The sequence below is a fragment of the Aspergillus affinis genome (assembly GCF_023601865.1).
Source record: "Aspergillus affinis strain CMG 70 chromosome Unknown NODE_32_length_299506_cov_85_929706, whole genome shotgun sequence".
Classification (NCBI taxonomy): Eukaryota; Fungi; Ascomycota; class Eurotiomycetes; order Eurotiales; family Aspergillaceae; genus Aspergillus; species Aspergillus affinis.
The window spans coordinates 265,749-285,323 of NW_026515813.1; the positions used below are offsets into that span (position 1 = coordinate 265,749).

The 19,575-nt window shown below is 51.6% G+C and overlaps 7 protein-coding genes across 7 annotated transcripts; 3 read left to right on the plus strand and 4 right to left on the minus strand.

The window, feature by feature from the left end:
• Nucleotides 1–1,905: 1,905 nt before the first annotated feature.
• Nucleotides 1,906–3,465, minus strand: KD926_006340 (uncharacterized protein; the record flags this gene model as incomplete). The annotated part of the gene is made up of 3 exons (XM_053099326.1): nt 1,906–2,685; nt 2,754–2,879; nt 2,938–3,465. 3 exons carry the CDS (start codon nt 3,463–3,465, stop codon nt 1,906–1,908), a joined length of 1,434 nt encoding a protein of 477 aa, XP_052956984.1.
• Nucleotides 3,466–4,147: 682 nt separating this feature from the next.
• Nucleotides 4,148–5,868, plus strand: KD926_006341 (nuclear and cytoplasmic polyadenylated RNA-binding protein pub1; the record flags this gene model as incomplete). Its single annotated transcript, XM_053099327.1, has 5 exons — nt 4,148–4,525; nt 4,616–4,720; nt 4,788–5,435; nt 5,503–5,635; nt 5,699–5,868. 5 exons carry the CDS (start codon nt 4,148–4,150, stop codon nt 5,866–5,868), a joined length of 1,434 nt encoding a protein of 477 aa, XP_052956985.1.
• A 1,156-nt stretch (nt 5,869–7,024) lies between these two features.
• KD926_006342 (PIG-Y family protein) lies at nt 7,025–8,206 on the plus strand (the record flags this gene model as incomplete). The annotated part of the gene is made up of 1 exon (XM_053099328.1): nt 7,025–8,206. One exon carries the CDS (start codon nt 7,025–7,027, stop codon nt 8,204–8,206), a length of 1,182 nt encoding a protein of 393 aa, XP_052956986.1.
• Nucleotides 8,207–8,466: 260 nt separating this feature from the next.
• KD926_006343 (glutamine amidotransferase subunit DUG3) lies at nt 8,467–9,870 on the minus strand (the record flags this gene model as incomplete). Its single annotated transcript, XM_053099329.1, has 4 exons — nt 8,467–8,789; nt 8,858–9,590; nt 9,688–9,783; nt 9,856–9,870. 4 exons carry the CDS (start codon nt 9,868–9,870, stop codon nt 8,467–8,469), a joined length of 1,167 nt encoding a protein of 388 aa, XP_052956987.1.
• Nucleotides 9,871–10,453: 583 nt separating this feature from the next.
• On the plus strand, nt 10,454–13,345 carry KD926_006344 (dynamin-related GTPase MGM1; the record flags this gene model as incomplete). The annotated part of the gene is made up of 2 exons (XM_053099330.1): nt 10,454–10,751; nt 10,818–13,345. 2 exons carry the CDS (start codon nt 10,454–10,456, stop codon nt 13,343–13,345), a joined length of 2,826 nt encoding a protein of 941 aa, XP_052956988.1.
• A 1,277-nt stretch (nt 13,346–14,622) lies between these two features.
• On the minus strand, nt 14,623–16,600 carry KD926_006345 (alternative NADH-dehydrogenase; the record flags this gene model as incomplete). The annotated part of the gene is made up of 4 exons (XM_053099331.1): nt 14,623–14,696; nt 14,754–15,722; nt 15,788–16,126; nt 16,252–16,600. 4 exons carry the CDS (start codon nt 16,598–16,600, stop codon nt 14,623–14,625), a joined length of 1,731 nt encoding a protein of 576 aa, XP_052956989.1.
• A 2,051-nt stretch (nt 16,601–18,651) lies between these two features.
• KD926_006346 (uncharacterized protein) lies at nt 18,652–19,176 on the minus strand (the record flags this gene model as incomplete). Its single annotated transcript, XM_053099332.1, has 1 exon — nt 18,652–19,176. The coding sequence occupies one exon, from the start codon at nt 19,174–19,176 to the stop codon at nt 18,652–18,654; it is 525 nt and encodes a 174-aa protein (XP_052956990.1).
• Between the last annotated feature and the right edge of the window lie 399 nt (nt 19,177–19,575).

Below are 19,575 nucleotides of genomic sequence, written 5' to 3' on the forward strand. Positions count from 1 at the left end.
TCCCCAACACCGGAGTCTTCCCTTCTCCTCGTTTGCTTCGTGTGTAGAAACAGGTTTGCAGGACAGTTTGACCTTCACTTACTATTGCCACGAGCATCATTCGTAGAAAATCCCGAGTGGTTCCTCCAGTCCTTCTTAATATTAGATCTTTTTCTCTCCACCGCAAATTCTCTTTCCCTGAAATCAATTTGACTCGGGAGGCCATGTGATGGCGGTGCATGCGCACGTCTCCTTTCTGGTACACGGTACATGGTACATGTACATGGTCCATGAGATCTTACGAGACTACGAGTCCAGCCTACACAGCCCACCCTCTCTACAGATTAACCCGTTAAGGCTGTTAGTACCGTGGGCTATTCCGCTAGCTCTGCAGAGGTCCAAGTCCATCCACCAACTTTAGTTCCCGCCAGCTAGTTTCCCTCCGTGTGACGTCTGATCTTCCGTCGCTGCCGAGCGAGTCGAAGAGTCAAAAGGACAAGAGGCACACATCCAGAAGTGTCATCAATGATCACGAAGGCGAGTGAGAACTCCGCGGAGACTCCGACATGGACGTCTGCGCCGACGCAACGCCGAGTTTATTCCTTGGAGCCTGGAAAGGTAATGTGGCAGAAGACATGCAGCTCGCTAGGGACTGGTCGCCAGTGTCGTTTGTGTGTGTGTTTTTTTTTTAGTACCCCCAATCCCCTCATGGGCTGACTTCCGTAGTGTGCGGGGATCCGTTTTGTCTAGTGTCGGCCTTGTGATGCTCGCCTAGCCGGTGGTGATATCATAGACGGCCCGGCAAAAGTACCCGCTGACAAGGTGTGGACGTGGTCGTCGTCTTCCTCATCCTGCGTGGTGGTTCCCAGACCTGAATTGGGGCGATCGACCATCCTTATCTTAAGTTCCGTGGGAGGAACTGTGAAAAGCCAAGTTAATCACCGGTGTTCTCGTTCTAACCATGTTATTTTGACTTTTCGAGGTTCCATCGGCGCTGATTCGATGGGTGCAGAAACAACCTACATCTAGTATTACGCACATGGCGTTTTCAAAAGAAGATAAAGCAGATGATGGAATGATCCTGATCTGCCGGTGAGATCCTGTCGATCTGAGCTTTGAAGAAATCCGTCGTTGAAGCCAAAATCGCGCAGGAAAAAAAAAAAAAAAAAAAAACCGAGGAGAAAACGGCCCCAAGAAACTGATGAGGTCATCGGTCCAGTCTCACCGGCCAAACTTGGTACCTGATGACAGCCTGACCGTTGAGGCTGCCGACCCAGACGGAGCCTGAAGAAAAGCATCTGGAAGAACTACAGAGTAGAGCAACTAGATCCATGCTGTAGATAACATCTTTACCCCTTAATTTAACATCCCGTCTTAGGCATCCAATATAAATAAATGTTAGGCACCATGCAGATCCGGTTTTCTTTTCTTTTTTCTTTTTCTAGAATATTTGCAGCCTGCTTCCACTGGCCTCATGTACAGCAATCTTAGGTATGATCGACCGCAGCGGCATTCCCTTCCCCGACATTCCAGGCGCGGTCTGGCGAGTTAATCGGGGATAAAGTTGAAGTATCAAATTGACAGCTAAATTTCCCCTCCCTCCCTCACGCACTCTCTCTTTCGGGGGGAAGAACTCTGCCTGCTCCACTCCCTTACCTTGCGTCATTACCTGACTCAGGTACCGCGGGCCCCTTGCATTAATCAATGTTTTTGGGGCCTGGGCATCTGCCTGGATCGGGCTGCTAGATGGATGGATGGTTAATTGGTGGGGAATTGATTGGCGGATCCGTCAGAACAGTCTTGCCCGCATTAGATCTTCCAGGTCGATGAACCTCAACAATGCAACCCCGTCCGAAAATGCGCCGTATAGAAATTTCTGGAGGTGCATGAACCTAATACGGTCTTCCGCCCTCCGTAGAGCACAAATCAAGTAAACCAGTTATCGTCAATCTCGTTGATGTTCATCAGTCTATCCCCTTCCAGCAGACCGGGGTCCCCATCCCCTTCGCCCCCAAAGTTCTCGCTTTCCATGAACAGGTCGTCGAAGCTGGATTCTCCAGGTACCATCATATCGTCTGTACCACCACCGAACATCCCGTCCTGAGCGCCGTCGGCACCCGAAAATGCTTCGGCCTTTTGTAATTCCAGGTCGAATGCATCCCCTCCCGCTGGGAGGTTTGCATTTGGATTTTCTGTTCCGGGCAAGTCAGTCGTTTCGTTGCCAGGGAGGTGGTTTCCTTTCCCTTGCCCTGTAACGCCGGCGTTCTTACTGTCCATGTTGGATCCTGCAAGGAAGGTTTCGTTCCCAATGTCATCGTCCCCGAAGTCCAAGTTAAGATCGAACTCATTCGCCCCGCCCGTCGTATCATTGAGCACAGAATCAAAATTGACATCCGTCGGTCCGGAGAGGTTTTGGTCTGGAGCAGTAGACTTCGGTTCGTCCGGCTTCTCTGTCTTGACGGGCGTTTGGGTTGGCGCCGGTTGAGGGACTTCCGCGGTTGACGGTGGCTGCGACGAAGGGCTGTCCTGCTCTCGTCTGATTTCAGTCTTACCTGGCTCCTCGGCAGATTCCCGGGGCTGCGGCGCAGCCTCTGGCTCTTGCTTGACGATTGGTTCATTCTTAACAACATCTTCCACGGGTCTTAAGGCAGCCTTTCTGGCCTTGACTACCTCGTAGTCCCTCTCGAGGAACGCTTTTGCGATGAACTGTGATAGGTTAGTATCAGTCATAAGGTTTCTGCTGCAAGACCTGTCGCAATGAGAAGACTACGTACTATTTGTTCAGACAGGTTGTCAAGCGCGGATTGAAACTGCTCCTGCGCAACAGGGACGGCTCGTTTCAGCTGGGCGCTATTCTGCGACGAACCTTTCGATTTGAAGAATCGCCCGGTTTCAACCATCTGCGAAGGTCAGAGAGTTTGGTCGGGTTGAATACTACTGCTCCGGAGGATTATTTACCGTTTGATTCACCGTCGTCGCCAACACATCCAGAGATTCCGGATTTGAGTAGTCGGAGGTGGCCATAATTCCAGGGTTGGGTAAATAGGAGTGTTGGAGCTGTTCAAACGCGCGGATGTAGGCAGCCAGCTCCTTGTGCAAGGTCGAGGGGGCACGAGACCGGCGAGAGATGGAGGCCAAATCCTCAGGAGGATGGAACCAATGATGACCGAGGTCGAGACGCAGGCAATAATGTTGATGAAACGTGGTAGGCGCCGGGACTAGGAATGACAGTCTGGACAAGAGGAGAAAGAATAATGAATGATGGTAAGCGCCCACCGCCGACGGAGGGAACAAAAGAGGGAGCGCTAACGCCAAGCGGGCTAGCGTTCCCCTCCCCACCCGCGGCGGCTCTCGACCATCCAAAGTTCCAAACTCCTCGTTCTCTTCTCCATTCAATTCAATCTTTCCCAGATCCTCTTCTTGTTCTTTCTCCCCCGTGTTTCTCGTCTTGTTCCTTGATTCGGTTTTGGTTTGATTTGATTTCATTTCTTCATTTTCATTTCATTTCCTTCCGGTCTCCTTTCTTCTATTCGCTCATCCTCCACTTTCCCTGTGTCTCCTCGCAGCTGTCAACATTGAAAGTGCTTGGGTGCTGCGTTTCTTCTGTTTGCTCCGTTTCCTTCTGTCACCGTTCATCGATTCTTCGTGTTCTTTCGACCTTTTCCACCACCGTTTGATTGTTGGGGTCGTGACAGCAACTGTTTGAGTCGCCCGAGTCCTAGCGCTTTTTTTTAATCACCAAGCTACCATTTCTTCACCGTTTGTCTTCTACCTTTTCCTTTTTCTCTCTCTTCCTCACTTTCTCTCATCTCTTCTACTGTTTTCTCTTTTTCTTTTGTCTTTTTTCTTATCCCTCTTCGCAGTCGTTGTCAACGACAGTTAACATTGAGCTTTATTGTATGATCTTACCACCTTGTTCTTTTTTCTCTGTTTTTCTCTGTTCTTTTTTCTGTCCTGATCCCCGCGTCACTTTCCGCCTTTCGACTTCAGCCAATTCTGTGACTGCGTAACGCCCTGCATCGTCCCGTCCCCAAAAAACAGTTATCATATTTACCCTGAGGCACCCGTCATAAAACGTCTCCAACCTCTATTGACCTATCCGCTCAGTCGTTCCAGTGATCAACTTTTTCTTTTCCTTCTGTATATTGCAGCTTGAGCTCTTTCGACAATGGCTGATAACGTGCCCGCCTCGACCTCTTCTACCCTCCCACCTCCGCAGCCCTCGACTGCTGCTTCAGGCCAGCAGTACGATGCGTCTCAGGGCAATGGTCAGGCCAATCCCTCCCACATGCCCCCTCCTCCTCGTCCGCCCGTTGTGATTCCCCAGAATACCAACCCGATTCCAACAGCTATCACCTCTCCGATGTCTGGAAACATGATGTCCCCGACCAGCGCAGGTGGATTCGTTCGTCGCGCTGCCCCCGAACCAAACAAACGAGCTCTGTATGTTGGCGGTCTTGACCACAGGGTCACCGAGGATATCCTGAAACAGATCTTTGAGACCACCGGTCATGTCATCAGCGTGAAGATCATCCCCGACAAGAATGTGAGTGACATTCTTTTACCGTCGGAAATGCTTCCCCCTCCCCCGAAGGCTGATAATATTTTCTTTTCTTTTTCGTGCTGACTCCCGCAGAAGTTTAACAGCAAAGGATACAACTACGGCTTCGTTGAATTTGACGACCCCGGCGCCGCTGATAGAGCCATGCAGACTCTAAACGGGCGCCGCATCCACCAGTCGGTATGCGAGTTCGGCCTGTTTTTCGTTTACTTTTTTGAGGGGGGACTGTTCTGATCGCTGTCAACAGGAAATTCGGGTCAACTGGGCCTACCAGTCCACTACTATCACCAAAGAGGATACTTCGAACCATTTCCACATCTTTGTCGGTGATTTGAGTAACGAGGTCAACGATGACGTTCTTACGCAGGCTTTCTCTGCGTTTGGCTCCGTTTCCGAGGCTCGGGTCATGTGGGACATGAAGACCGGTCGCTCTCGCGGCTACGGTTTCGTTGCTTTCCGCGATCGTACGGATGCTGATAAGGCGTTGACCGCGATGGATGGTGAATGGCTTGGTTCTCGTGCGATCCGCTGCAACTGGGCCAACCAAAAGGGACAGCCTTCCATTTCTCAGCAGCAAGCAATGGCCGCTATGGGCATGACCCCGACCACGCCCTTCGGCCATCACCATTTCCCCACCCACGGCATCCAGAGCTACGACATGGTCGTCCAGCAGACCCCTCAGTGGCAGACCACGTGCTACGTGGGCAACCTGACTCCTTACACCACGCAGACCGATCTCGTCCCGCTCTTCCAGAATTTCGGCTACGTTCTCGAGACCCGTCTGCAGGCGGACCGTGGCTTCGCATTCATCAAGATGGACAGTCACGAGAATGCCGCTATGGCTATCTGTCAACTCAACGGGTACAACGTCAATGGTCGCCCCTTGAAGTGCAGCGTGGGTTCTCCTCAGGTTCCCCCCCCCCTTTTCTGTTTGTTCTCGTGTCACTGATAAAGTCCTATAGTGGGGTAAGGATCGCCCCCCCACCGGTCAGTTTGACAACTTCTCTGGTCAACAGGGCAACTCCCCCTTCAACAACAGCCCCCAGCCGTATTTCCCTCAGTATGGTGGTCCGGGCGCCCCCATGACTCCTCAAGGTAAGTTTTCGTCTCTCGTCACTCCCGCTTCCGCCATGGATCTATCTAATCCGCGATGTGTAGGTCCGAACCCAGCTGGAAGGGGTTGGGACCAGGCTGGAATGGCCGGTCAGGGCTACGGCCAAGTGCCAGCAAACGCCGGGTACGGCCGCGGACAGGCTACCCCTAACTCTGGCTGGAACCAGGCAAACAACGCCAACTTTGGCAACGGCTTCGGAAACTACCAGGCTTAGTTCATTTCCCAATGGGTGGCCACAGCACGTCGCACCTTGCCCTCCTTGCCTCGCCTTGGATCGAGTGTGAGACAAGTCATCCACGGCAGCAACAGTGATGATGAAGAAGAAGAAGCCGTTCCCTTCTCTCCCCCTTTCTCCATTCCCTCTTCCCCCTTTAATATTTCCTTGTTTCCACCCTTTCCAGGATCCATTTTATTTCGTATCTCACATCTTCTGTTTCTTTCTTATGATTGCCTTAAGTGGACTTTTTTCTTTTTCTAAGCGCATCTCCCATTCTCAAATGCTTTCTTTTTGAAATGAAATTTTTGTGTGTTATCGTACACCCAATACCCCAAGTCCATCTTGTTGTCAACCTTTTTATGCTCTTTTTCTTTCGAGTGTGCGCAACTTTGATCAAGAGCTTCTTGGACTTCCGATTCAAGCGTTCTGCCGGAATAAACTAAAAGTTTTCGTTCGCTTTCTAACCCGCGTTTTGGATCATTATTTGAGAAATTTTTTTCTCTCAAGTCTGTATCGTATCTGTTTAAGTTTGTATGTGTGGCCTGTTCTGATTAGTGTCCCGTCGCCTGCGGCGAGAGACAAACGTCGATGTCGATGCCGGGCCTCCCCTTTTTGTGTGATAGCGCTCTTTCTCTCTTTTTCCATCTTCACAGACAACGTCGATCAACCGACCGATCTCTTTTTGATCTCTGCTTCACAGTATCTTCTTTTTCTTTCATGATACCAAGTCTTCTGCGACTTCATGTTCTGGCGTTTTCGGACAATATACCTATTTGATTTGATCTTATTTTTGGGATGCCCCGAGCGGGCATTACAAAGTAGTTAGCAATGAATCGGACGGTTCCAAGGGGAACCCCATGGAACACTTCAGCGTCAGTATACAAGAAAGAATAAGCACTGGCAGGAACGGGTCCAATGAGGCCGGTGCGGAGAAGGAGTCTAGAAGGCGGCAGGCCCGAAAACCCGCCACCGCCCTGGCTTGACCCCGATCGCTTTTCACTTCCCCTTCCCCTGCCCTTTCGGTTTCCATTCGCTTTTAGCCGATGGAATTCCTACCCAAAAGCAAAGGGACGACGGCGCAATCCTGATAGTGGACCTTCGGATGTGGGCTTGCTAACGGCCAGCTGCGCTAGCCGTGCCCAGCTTGCCGCCAATGGACGATGCTAGCGACGGTAAAAGCGTGGCTCTGTCGTCGCTAGGCGATGACGATCAAATCGCAGGCCGGACTCGCTCCGGGAGCGCAAGCAGTGGACACAAACGCAGCTCTTCCGGCTCTTTACTTTCCAAGCTCTTCTTTCTGCGGATGATCCAGGCCACCCAGAACACCCCCGAGAGAAGCCACTCGGGCCTCGACCGACCCGATGGCGACGATCTCGGCGCCAGCCTACGAGGCGGCAGCAGGGCGATGTCGAGCGCCTTGCAACATCGCCGGACACGAAGGCGGAGGGGCTCGCTGAGAAAGGCCGCCTTACTGAGCACACGACTCGACTTTCGCGACAAAAAGGCCAACAGAGCTCCGGTCGACGTCTTCCGTGCAGACGAACCCTCTGAACAGCAACAGCACCAGCAGCGCCAACAGTCCCCGCATCTTTTCCCTCCGCATACGCACTCGTCGCTATCCCCATCCTCCACCACGCCCTTGCGACCGTTGGCAGGGTCCGCTCCCCCCGACCGCGACATCGCCCCTCACGAATCATCGTACCTGGAAACAGCCAATTCAGGAGAGAGCTCGGGATGGAACCTGATGAACGTGCCGCGACGGTCCCTCTCCGCTTCCGCCCCTTCCGCCCCGCGACACCAGCAAAATGCTTCGAAAGACAGCCTGGGCGAGATCACCACCGACGAGGAGGATATCATATTGTTCCCCCGAGTAAAGAACACCAATGCGGCTGTCGCTGCCGTCGCCGGTTTACATCTTCCGGCTGCGTCGCCGAGCTCGGATTCATACTACGCTCTCCAGGCGGACCCGAAGTATCGTGCCATGCACCGTGCGAAATCGCCTCTTGCGACTCATCCGACGGACATGACAACCAGCCAGGAGATGGTGTGGGATTACTCGGAGACGGAGTGGTGGGGCTGGATCATCTTGATCGTGACGTGGCTTGTTTTTGTCGTCGGGATGGGCAGCTGCTTCGGTGTCTGGAGTTGGGCGTGGGATGTTGGCGAGACTCCGTATGCGCCCCCGGAGCTGGAGGATGATCCGACTCTGCCTATCGTGGGCTATTATCCCGCTTTGATCATTCTGACGGCGGTCATGTCCTGGGTGTGGGTGATCATCGCATGGGTTGGTATGAAGTATTTCAAACATGCCAATATATCCGGGGAAGATATATGAGCATGGCGATTTAGTCTTACGAAATGTTTTCCTCTTATTTTCACTGCCTATGCACATGCTTTGGGTTTCACTATCCAATAGATGTAATTTCTAATGCAAATCCCCAGAAGCTCCTATCAAAGGGGCCTATTAAATAACATATATCCATATCCAACACATGTAAGAAAGGGAAGAAATGATATAAACCCGAGATAACTCCAAACCACAACCCCGACTCCAAGATCAATCCGTATATCTATTCCCGTTCATAGATCTCCCAGTCAATGCGATACAGCGCATTGATTCGCGCATTCTAGTCGATGTTGCGCCATCCGGACACTGAGGTCATCAACGCCGGACTTTTTGGCGCTCACAACAGGCGGCTCCGACAGGTCGGGCTCTGCTGCTCTGCCAGATCCGTCGACGTTCTGCGGCTGCACAGTCGTTCCCGGGGCGGTGCTCACGAGACCCTTAGACACGGCGTAGCAGGAGGAGCGATCGTGGTTCAAATCCTCGCTGTAGAACTCGTCCAAGATAGGATGCAGAAGCACCGTTTGCTTGTGGATCGTGACGATCGAGTTCGCCGGGACAGAGACCCAATTATCTAGAAGCAAGTTGAGAATATTAGCAACGCGCAGGACCACCACAATCAGGATAATAGGCCAATCTCACGTCTCTCGAAAGTAATCGGCTCACTCGCCACCAGAACAATATCCGCGCCTTTATCGTGCCTCTCCATCTTGAAGTGCCCCTTTTCTTTCCCCTCCTTCCACTTCGTCCCGGACGAGAAGTACAAGCTCGCCGGCTCGTCCGTCTTGCTGCTGATGTACCGCGTACACACGACCGTATGGCCATCCGTGACCGCAAAGTTCAGCAGACTGCGCGTCTCCACGCCGGACACATTATGCCGCTTGGGGATGTCGCGAATGAACTCGTTGATCTTGGCGATAGTCTTGACCATGACCTTGCGCAGCAAGGCCTGCCCGAATCCCTCCGGGCCCGGGTCAGAGCTGGGATCAACGCCCTCCTTCTCCAGGAGGTCGAGGAACAGCGCGAAGGCCCACTCGCTGTCCGTGCCGCCCTTGACGCCCAGATACCAGCGGTCCGCGAGAGAGTCGGCCAGCGTGCGCTTGATGTAGTGCCAGCCGCCGATGCCGCCGTTGTGCATCCACATCAGCGTCTGGTGCTGGAAGGGGTGGCAGTTATTGTCGGAGAGCGCACCCTCCGTCGTGGCGCGCACGTGCGCGAAGATCAGATTCGAGCACGTCTTCGACGCCAGCCGTTCCAGGTTCTCGCAGTTCCAGGCCGGGAGCGTCGAGGTGAAGATGCATGGCTCTGGGCCGAGCTTGGGGTCAGTGTAGAATCCGACCCCGAAGCCATCGCCGTTGACGGGACGGCGGTTGTCCTTTTAATGGGGGGTGGTTAGACGGAGATGATGGAATAGAAAGACTCAAAATGGCTTAAACACCGAGACTGCTCGGTTCATTCAAGGGTGAACTCACTAATCGTAAGCGAGAGTCATACGATTGAGTCAGGATCGAATGACTGGGTTCTGTAACCAGTTTGCTCAGACGAATCTCATGGCTGCCTTTGTATACCTAACATGAAGGAGCGGTCAGATGCATGAATGACATCAGGGCGATGTGAGATGTATGACCACCTCGACATACCAGAAAGCGGCACATAATGAACGAGAACGAGCTCTAGGAAAAAGAGCTTGTTCCAAGGCCCGGTTTAAGGGTTCCAAACAACAGAGTGCTGAACCTGTAGAAATTCAAATCGAAGAATACTGAACCTTTGTTTCAGCGGCCGAAATCGCAAGCTGATAAGAGAGACAGGCGGAGCTGCGTTTTTAGTTCTCTCCACGTTTAAATTGGGCTCAACAGCCACCACGTTCGACCAGATTGGAGCAACCCAGTGGATCAAAGAATGGAAAGGAATATGAGATTAGAGAAAAGTTTCAAATTGGAAAATAATTCTGTAACATGTCTTCTTCGTCGCGACAATGTCGCCATCTGACCACACGTGACTCACACCGACTTGCTACGGGCGGCGCTGAGACCATTCGCGCAGATCACGGGGTCCCTCTGCCTGAGGCATGAACTGATGACATCCCATTTCTCTCCGCCTTTTCATTCGACCTTCCCACACCTTCATTTACCCCCCAAAATCAAACAAACAAGAGAGATATCCTCGTGGCTGACCGGCCCGGGAGATGACCGCTCCCCTCTCCCTGATTGATTTGCGGTGCATGACATTTCTCGAACCATGAGCGGGAGAATTCTCTCCCACCGTCTGGTTCCGCTCTTGCGGACGGGTCTTTTGGCCCGCCATATTCACAACGCCAGTGCCAGGACTGGCGGCCTCTTGCGATCTAACGGGGGCGCTGCTCTTCGTGGTCGAGCCTGGCCTGTCGGTGCGAATGCCATTCACAATGTCCCTGCCGTGCGGACCATCTCGTTTGCCCGCATCCTCCCTAAATTGGCCATGAAGCTGGTCCGGGTGCCGGCTATGTTTGGAGGGGCTATGGTTGCTGGGTTGGCCTATTTTCAGTATCAGGCTACGCGTATGTATCTCTTGAGGGCTCCCTACAGCTTGGGTTAAGCTAATTATGAGATTTTTTGTGTTACAGAGGCGGGGAATTATGCTATTGACGTCTTGAAGCGGGCGGGGGAAACGGCGAGTGATACGGCTTCGACTTTTTTCGTGGGAATCCAAGGCGTGGCTGAACAGACACAAAAGGGTTGGCAGAAGACAAAGGATGATGTGGAGCTCCCGGAATGGTTACAAAAGATTCTTCGTATGAATGAGGATTCGCAGTCCGACGGGGGTTCTTCAGGAAGTGGTGGTGGTGGCAAGCCTCCCCATGAAAGTAGGGGCGGCGGCGGTGTTGCCGCTGGAGCTGCGACCGGCTCTGCGTTTGGATACGATGCGGATGAGGAAGACGTCCGGTCCAGTAGGGAGGTTGCCGAGGATGACCAGATGATGCTTCTTACTCGGAAAATGATCGAGATCCGGAATATCCTGTCGTCGGTTGGACAGTCTAACACGCTTACGCTGCCATCGATCGTGGTCATTGGCTCGCAGTCCTCTGGTAAGAGCTCTGTTCTAGAGGCTATCGTGGGCCATGAATTCCTACCGAAGGGCTCGAACATGGTCACCCGTCGACCCATCGAACTCACCTTGGTCAACACCCCGAACGCACAGGCCGAATACGGTGACTTCCCGGCCCTCGGACTGGGCAAAATCACCGACTTCTCTCAAATCCAACGTACCTTGACCGATCTGAATCTCGCTGTCCCAGAGAAGGACTGCGTCACCGACGACCCCATTCAACTCTCTATCTACTCGCCCAACGTACCTGACCTCTCTCTCATCGACCTTCCCGGTTACATCCAAGTGGCCGGACAAGACCAGCCGCCGGAGCTGAAGCAGAAGATCTCCGACCTCTGCGACAAGTACATCCAGGCCCCCAACGTCATCCTGGCTATTTCTGCAGCCGATGTGGACCTTGCCAACTCGACGGCTCTGCGAGCAAGCCGACGGGTAGATCCTCGCGGCGAGCGGACGATTGGTGTTATTACCAAGATGGATCTTGTTGACCCAAACCGTGGCGTCAACATTCTTTCCGATAAGAAGTACCCTCTGCGCCTAGGATACGTGGGCGTGGTCTGTCGCATTCCTCAAACTACGGCTTTGTTCTCCAGGGGAAGTGGCAACATCACGAGTGCGATCCTGAAGAACGAGAATGCCTACTTTTCGGCTCACCCTCAGGAGTTCGGCTCCCAATCCGACCTATCGATCGGTGTGACGACTCTGCGCACCAAACTCATGCATGTTCTCGAGCAGACTATGGCATCGAGCCTAGCGGGTACTAGGGATGCTATCAGTCAGGAACTCGAAGAAGCGACCTACGAGTTCAAGGTACAGTATAACGACCGTCCCTTGAGCGCCGAGTCATATCTCGCCGAAAGTCTGGACAGCTTTAAGCACTCATTCAAAGCATTCGCCGAAAACTTCGGTCGGCCTCAGGTTCGCGAAATGCTGAAGAACGAATTGGACCAGCGAGTCATGGACATCTTGGCCCAGCGATACTGGAACAAACCCGTTGACGACTTGGCTCCTTTGCTGCCCGAGCTGGACCCCCTTAGTGACCTTCCCAAAGCGGACTTGGACTCACAGTATTGGCGCCGTAAGCTTGACGGCTCAACCTCTTCATTGACAAAACTGGGTATCGGAAGACTCGCCACGACGGTCGTCGCCAATGCGATCCAAACCCACGTTGATCGGTTACTGGCCAACTCCACTTTCGCTTCCCACCCATATGCTCAAAAGCAGATTGTGGATGCCTGCAACAGCATCTTGAACGACCGATTCTTCAGCACTAGTGATCAAGTCGAGAACTGCATCAAACCATACAAATTCGAGATCGAAGTTGAAGACCCGGAGTGGATCAAGGGCCGAGAGAATGTCAGCAAAGTGTTGAAGGGCGAACTTCGAGCCTGTGAGAGCGCAATGCGGCGCGTCGAAAACAACGTTGGAAAGAGAAAGCTCAAGGATGTCATGGCATTCGTGGACAAGGTTCGCAAAGGCGAAGTGCTACTAGAAGGCGACGTTGCCAGCACCGCTGGTGCTGGTGGGTTCAGTGCCGCCCTCCTAGCTACCGGTATTGTCTCCCTTCCTCCCTCTCGTCGACCTAAGCTAATCCATACCCCAAAAGGCCGCGAGAGCGTCTTCCTCCGAGACCGCGCCGATCTCCTCAAAATGCGTCTCCTCGCCATCCGCTCCAAGCAGTGCGCCTCCAAGAAGAACAAGTACTTCTGCCCCGAGGTCTTCCTCGACGTCGTAGCCGACAAGCTCACCTCGACCGCCGTGCTCTTCCTCAACGTCGAGCTCCTCTCCGAATTTTACTACAACTTCCCCCGTGAACTGGACATGCGCCTCGGTCGACACCTCTCCGACGCCGAAGTGGAACGGTTCGCTCGCGAAGACCCGCGCATCCGCAAACACCTCGACGTGATCAAGAAGAAGGAGCTCCTTGAACTAGCCCTGGAGAAGATCGAAAGTATCCGACAGCTGGATGGACGCAATAAGCACCGACGACCGGATCGTCCGTTGGCCACGAAGGAGTCTCGGAACCGGGGGTGGAATCTGTTCTAAACCAATCACTCAAGAACCGTCCTCCCTTGTTTCTGTTCTCAATATCTAGTTCCCAGGGATACCAGTAACTGGAATCATCTTTCAGCCTTCCCTTTTCTCTCTACCTTTCATCTACAAGACTACATACATATACTGATTCTCTTGTGGCCATCGCCTATCATTCCCTCCTCCCTCCCTTCCTTCTCTTTGTTTCTCTCTCTTTCTCTCACTCTATCTCCTGTATACCAAATATCATACCCACTGTAGGGAATTGTCTATAGTTCAACAAGATCAGGATTAGGCGTTACCATCATCATCATCATCATCATCATCAAGTCTCACAAGCACAGCGGGTGCTTTACACCTGTTTCTTTTTGTTTCTGGTTTCCTTCCTCTCCAATCTGTTCTAGGCTAGGTACTCTTAATTATTAGATCATGACCCAATAGGATGTTGGATGTTATATTGCTCGAAAAAAAGAATGATAAGTTGGATAGGATAGGATACGTAGGATGAAATAGGATAGGATAAACACAAGTCCGGGATGACCAAATAATAAAGGATACTAAAACACAAAGTGGTAAGTTGGTCGTATAAAAAGTAATAAAGCGAAAAGGTAATAATTGATGAGAGAGGAGAGGAGGAAGAGAGAGAAAAGGAACATAATGATTAAGGCCCTCCCAGAAACAAAAAGACCGAATTTAACAAATAAGTCTAAAAACAGGATCAAGAAAAAAAAAAGGAAACGGTGAAAAGAAAACCAGGTCTATCTAATCCAAACACAGAGATACATACACACAAAAAGAAAACAAAGTAATGAGTAACACATACAAAAAGAGGGGGGGGTAGAGAGAAAAAGATCCTTCAAAACCAAGGGGGTAACAATGCACGCTTTTTGTTATCTCTCGAGGGATTCAAATATTTTTGGCTGTTGGGAAATGAGACCAACAGTGGATGAAGGAGACGGAGGACCAAATCACCAAGAAGCAAGATAATCAAATCAAATCAATCAATCAGAGGGGAGAATACCCATCTCGAAGGATATAGAACAGAACAGAAAAAGAAAAAAGAAAGAGTTCAAAGGATGGAGAGTTGGTAAGGTAGGTAAAGGTAATAGTGTTCATGTAAGCGGCGTAAAGTAGAAGTAGGTTCAAGGTAGAAATGAGAAATAAACAGGGTAGAAGAAAAAAAAAAAAAAAAAAAAAACTCTCGCTCCGAATATTCATAGGCATCGCATCGCATATCTTGCTGGTGGTGGTACAAGGGTTCCGCATTCTATCCAATATTGGGGATCATTTCTTTACTCCCGAGAGACGTCACGGCCGAAGAGCTTGGCCTTGATCCAGTCGTTGGCGACCAAAACACGGTTGCGAGCTAAAAGAGAGAGGTTAAAAAGGTTTCGTATGAAATGGTCAGAAAAGGTGAACTTACTGCTGAAGCACATGCTCAGATAAGCACTGCGCCAGAAGAGATAGGTCATGGTACCGCCACTTGCGATGTTGCCGCTCAGCCAGCTGATGTCTGCAACTGCACGCTCCTTTCCGATGTAAGCGAGACTTCCCTGGTGCGAGTACTGGAAGGGACCGATCTGCTTGGTTCTGCGCAGCTGGCGCTGGCGCTCCCGGATCTCGTCGAAGACCTCGTTGCGCGCGTCGCCCTTGGCCTCAGCCTGAGCCTCGGACAACCGCTTCAGCTCCTGCTCAACGGACTCGGTCTTGGCCATAGTGTTGAAAAGACGGGCCAAGAAAGCACCCTCCTGACCGGCGACCTGGGCAGTGGGAGCGTAGTTGGTGATGGCGCAGTCACCGACGGCCCACACGTTCTCGGTACCGTTGACGACCAGGTACTCGTTGACGGCGAGACCGCGACGCGAGTCCTTCTGGGCGGGCAGCTGGTTCATGAGGTCGCGAACCACGTTGCGGACGGCGTTACCGGTGGCCCAGACCAGCAGACCGTAGGGGATGGTCTCCATCTCCTTGGAGCCGTCGGGCTTGGTGACCTCGGCCTGGATGTACTTGTCGGTAACGTTCTTGACCATGGTCTTGGCGCGGATGGAGATAGCCTCCTCCTTGAAGGTCGACTCGGTGTAGTCAATGAGTTGCTTGGAGAACATGGGAAGCACGTTGGGGAGGGCCTCGACCAGAGTCACATGGAAGTGCTTCTGGATGTCGGGGATCCACTTCTTCAGATCTTCCTCGAAGAAGTCCTGCAGCTCACCGGCGAATTCCACACCGGTAGGGCCACCGCCAACCACCACCATGTGGAGCAGACGCTTGACCTCCTCCTCGGTCTGATCCTTGAACATGGCGGTCTCAACGCAGTCCATGATGCGCTTACGGATCTTCTGGGCGTCGCCGACCTCCTTCAGGAAGCAGGAGTTCTCCTTAACACCCTTGATACCTACAGACGTTGCGGTTAGTCGCGAATTACGTTTTCCAAATAGGAAGTTAAGCGGTGATTCATACCGAAGGTGGCGTTCTCGGCACCGACACCGACGACCAGCATGTCGAAGGGCACCTCGGTGTGGGAGATGTCACCCTTGACCTCGGAGTCGTCGCTAATGTAGACGACGCGCTTCTCGTAGTCGATCTTAGTGGCCTCGGCTTCGTAGAACTTCACGTGAGCCTGCTTCTGGCGCAGGATGTTGCGAATGGGTTCCATGATGGAGCGGTGCTCGATCAGACCGGTGGTACACGAGGGCAGCAGGGGAGTGAACAGGAAGTAGTTTCGGGGGGAGACGACGACGACATTGTAGTTCTCAGTGTCGAGCTTCTTGAGGAGAGAAACGGAACCCCATCCAGTACCTAATTTGGAGCAAAAACAAAGAGCGTTAGTAGGGATGTCGCGAACTGACGCCGCGGCCAATTCCGCGATCACACGCGGAAGCAGGCAAGGCAGCCGGAAGGAAGCACGCGCGATCAAAACCTACCCAGGATAACCAGGGTCTTCTTCGATGGGTCGGGCTCGATCTGCTCGATGGGGTGACGTAGCTCGTAGATGCTGTAGGCCAGAGTGCCGGTCAAGGCGATACCGGTGAGCCAGGTCAGGCGCCAGGTCCATCGCAAAAAGCGGAAGCCCTTCTTCTTCGGCTGGGGAGTGGGAGTGGGAGCGGCGTCGGCGTAGGTGCGACGAGACTGACGGGCGAGACCACCAGATCTCACGGGGAGGGAGGATCGAAGGATGGGTCGCGTCGAGAGCGACCTGCGCGACAGCGACGACAACTGCATGGTCGATGGGGATACCATCTTGGAGCGGATGGCCAGCGTACTTCCAACCATTGTCGGTTGATATGTCGCCCAAGGGAGGGAAGATTGGATGGAGGGGAGAGGGTCTGAGGGTTAACGGAGGGAGAAAAAAAAAAAAAAGAAAGGGAGAAAAAAAAGACGTGAGTCAATTGACGACGGAGATAATTCTGATTGTTTGGTGCCGGAGGGAAAAAAAAAAAAAAAAAAAAAAAAAAAAAAAATGGAGATGACGAAGGCGAAGGGAGGATGGCAGTTAAGCTGTTTTGGGCGAATCGGTGTGTTCACAGCTCCTCCTTGGGTCGCCCGAGTTTTCCGCGCTGTTGCCACTTCTACCACTCGACCTCGCCGATTACGCCGGTGGATCCGTCACTACTAAATTTAAAGAAGGGTTTACGGAGTGAACCTTTGAGGTTTGGTTTTTGCACTGCAGTTGGAGAATGAGGAGACGCTAACCAGGCTGTGAGGGGAAGGTAAAATTCCTCAGACAGGAAGATTAAGCGCAGGATGGAGACGAACCGGTGAGGGGAGATTTCACGCGATAATAATTTAACTAAATAATAGAGATGACTCTTCCAGATAATGCCAAGTGGGGACCTGAGGAGAAGCTGGCAGAGATTTTAGTCATTCTTTGTACGGAGTGACCACAGTATCGTCGCATGATATCCTCTCCAATAATCCAATTCCACCCCAGAGTCGGACACGAAAACCAACTCTCTTGATCGTGCCTGATTGAACCAATTCCCCTTTGTGCTTTGATCCTTTCCCCCTCAACTCCCCCCTTCAACTCCCTCGTCTCTTCGATCCCACGAGAATCTCTCGCCAGACAACTCGGAGGCCTGATGAGTCATCGCGTCTGCCCTACGGTCCCTCCCGCGATTCCTGCCGGCTTCACCCGCGTCTAGACCTTTTCTTTTTCTTGTCTCCATCGCCCATGTGTGTTATTTTCTTGTTCGATCCCAGTCGTTTGATGGCACGATGTGAATCCGGGGAAATCCATCTGCTCCACTCCGCTATTGCTTTCCTTTCTTTTCCACATGGTCCCAAAAGGCCTCGGTTGCTAGGGGACAGCAGCTGCCCATGTAGATGGGGTTATGCGATTACCCAGATTTTGGGGTCTTTTCTCTTCCCCTTCTCTCCCCGTGGTCTGATCTTCAAACGGTAGTTTGGGGGTGAGCTTATATCCCTGTCGCTTGTGTCATGGATCTCGTTGTATACTTGTGTAGTCACGCAGTGTATACTACCTAGGTATGTTCATAGTATAGACCAGTTGCAGGCTAGGGTTAACTACATACTATCTTACCCAATATTTATCTCTCTGCACTCGTTCAATTCTACATTGTTGGAGTAAGCAGCCCCTACTAGGGAGTGAACAATTAATGTTGTATCAAACAGTCTATCAGTGAGCTCTATGGAATGGTACTGTCTTCCTGCAACCCAGGATTCCTCGTTTAAGATCCTATATATTACTTGTAGATGCCCGAGATAGGCAATATAGTATAAAGAACAGCCAAGCCCAGTCACCAATATCATCGCCATTGAAGGTTCATATTAGCAAGCCTACAGCCTGGTATGAGTCCCAGTCTGTCTTGTCTATTTATAGACCTATGGTGACTCCCTACGTTCCAATACCATCCTAACCTGAATATGTAAATCTCTTCTCTGTATCCTTGCCGCTGGTATTTCACATATTGGTTATAGCGTACAGTATAAGATGCCACAAGATATAGATACCCAGGAGAGTCATATTATACCTGTCTTGATATATACTACATAAGTTCATCCATGTAGCACCTACTATCTAACGATTCTAACTTTCAGCTCATCGTCAGTATCGCTCTCACGAGAATATTGACATCTAGTTTCCATTCTGTCTTCACACTATTGGAAAAATGGAAGAACAGCAATAGACTGCTTCACCCAGACAGTTAATAACAGAAAAGCTTGACTAGACTGAAACCCCCTTGGAGATCTATATCCGATCACAGAAACCCCATCTCAACCTCAGACGATCCAAAGTCCATAAAGAATTCTCTCCTACCCCTCAACCACCCACAAAAGCTACCTTTTCCACTCACAAGTCCAACCTATCTCGGATCCGGTGTAGAATGTTTAGCCATGTACTGCAGCATGCCCTCGATGATAACGTTATCGCTCCTTGCATGATACGAGTCCCTCGGAGGTTGCGATGCCAGAAGACCCCACGGAACAAGCCGCTCATCCACCGGAAGAGACCGATGGTATTCATAGAACCGAAGCTCCAGGCCGTGGAGCAGGAGGGCCCAGCATCGCCCAGAATCGGGGTTTGATAGGTCGAGGGCGCGTTCGAGCTGCTTCAGAGATGCGTTCGTGTCGTCTGTAGCCTGTCCGGTCTTGGCTACTGTATGGTGTATCACGATCCGGTCACCAGAGTGACATTGATGGCGTTGGACGCGGAGAATTATGGATTCTGGTGAATGGTGTTCAGGAACGATGATGTAGCCGTTTGTGATGGGGAAATGGAAGTTGAGAAGGCTGTTGGCTAGTGCTTTGTTTGGGTTTGCGGATGCGGGATTTGATACAATGGAGTCTATGAGCTCTTGGAATGCGTCGAGGGAGAGATATGCTGCCATTTTGGATATGTTTTGGTGGTGGCGGTTCTTAATGGAAAGTCTGATGTGTGAGGGGTAGGTGGAAGGTGGTTGTAAGTATATTATTAGCAAAGCCTACTACCTATAGCACCCTCGTATCTACAAACATAAATATATCTCCTCGCCACGAGAAGAAGATAAACATTTCTAAATATGATACCTCGGTATAATCTCCCTGTATCAGGAGGAAAGAAAAGGGCCAACAAGAGGAATTAACAATCAATATCCTCATCCACCAATCAGGTTGTTTGTCGATAGATCTCACCTTTCACGTTCCCTCATATACAAATCAGAATATAGTATACATGTCTGAAAGCTACAAAAAGCTCCCCAAGCAGAAAATCTTAATAACTTGGATTTGTATTGCACGCAAGCCAGTGA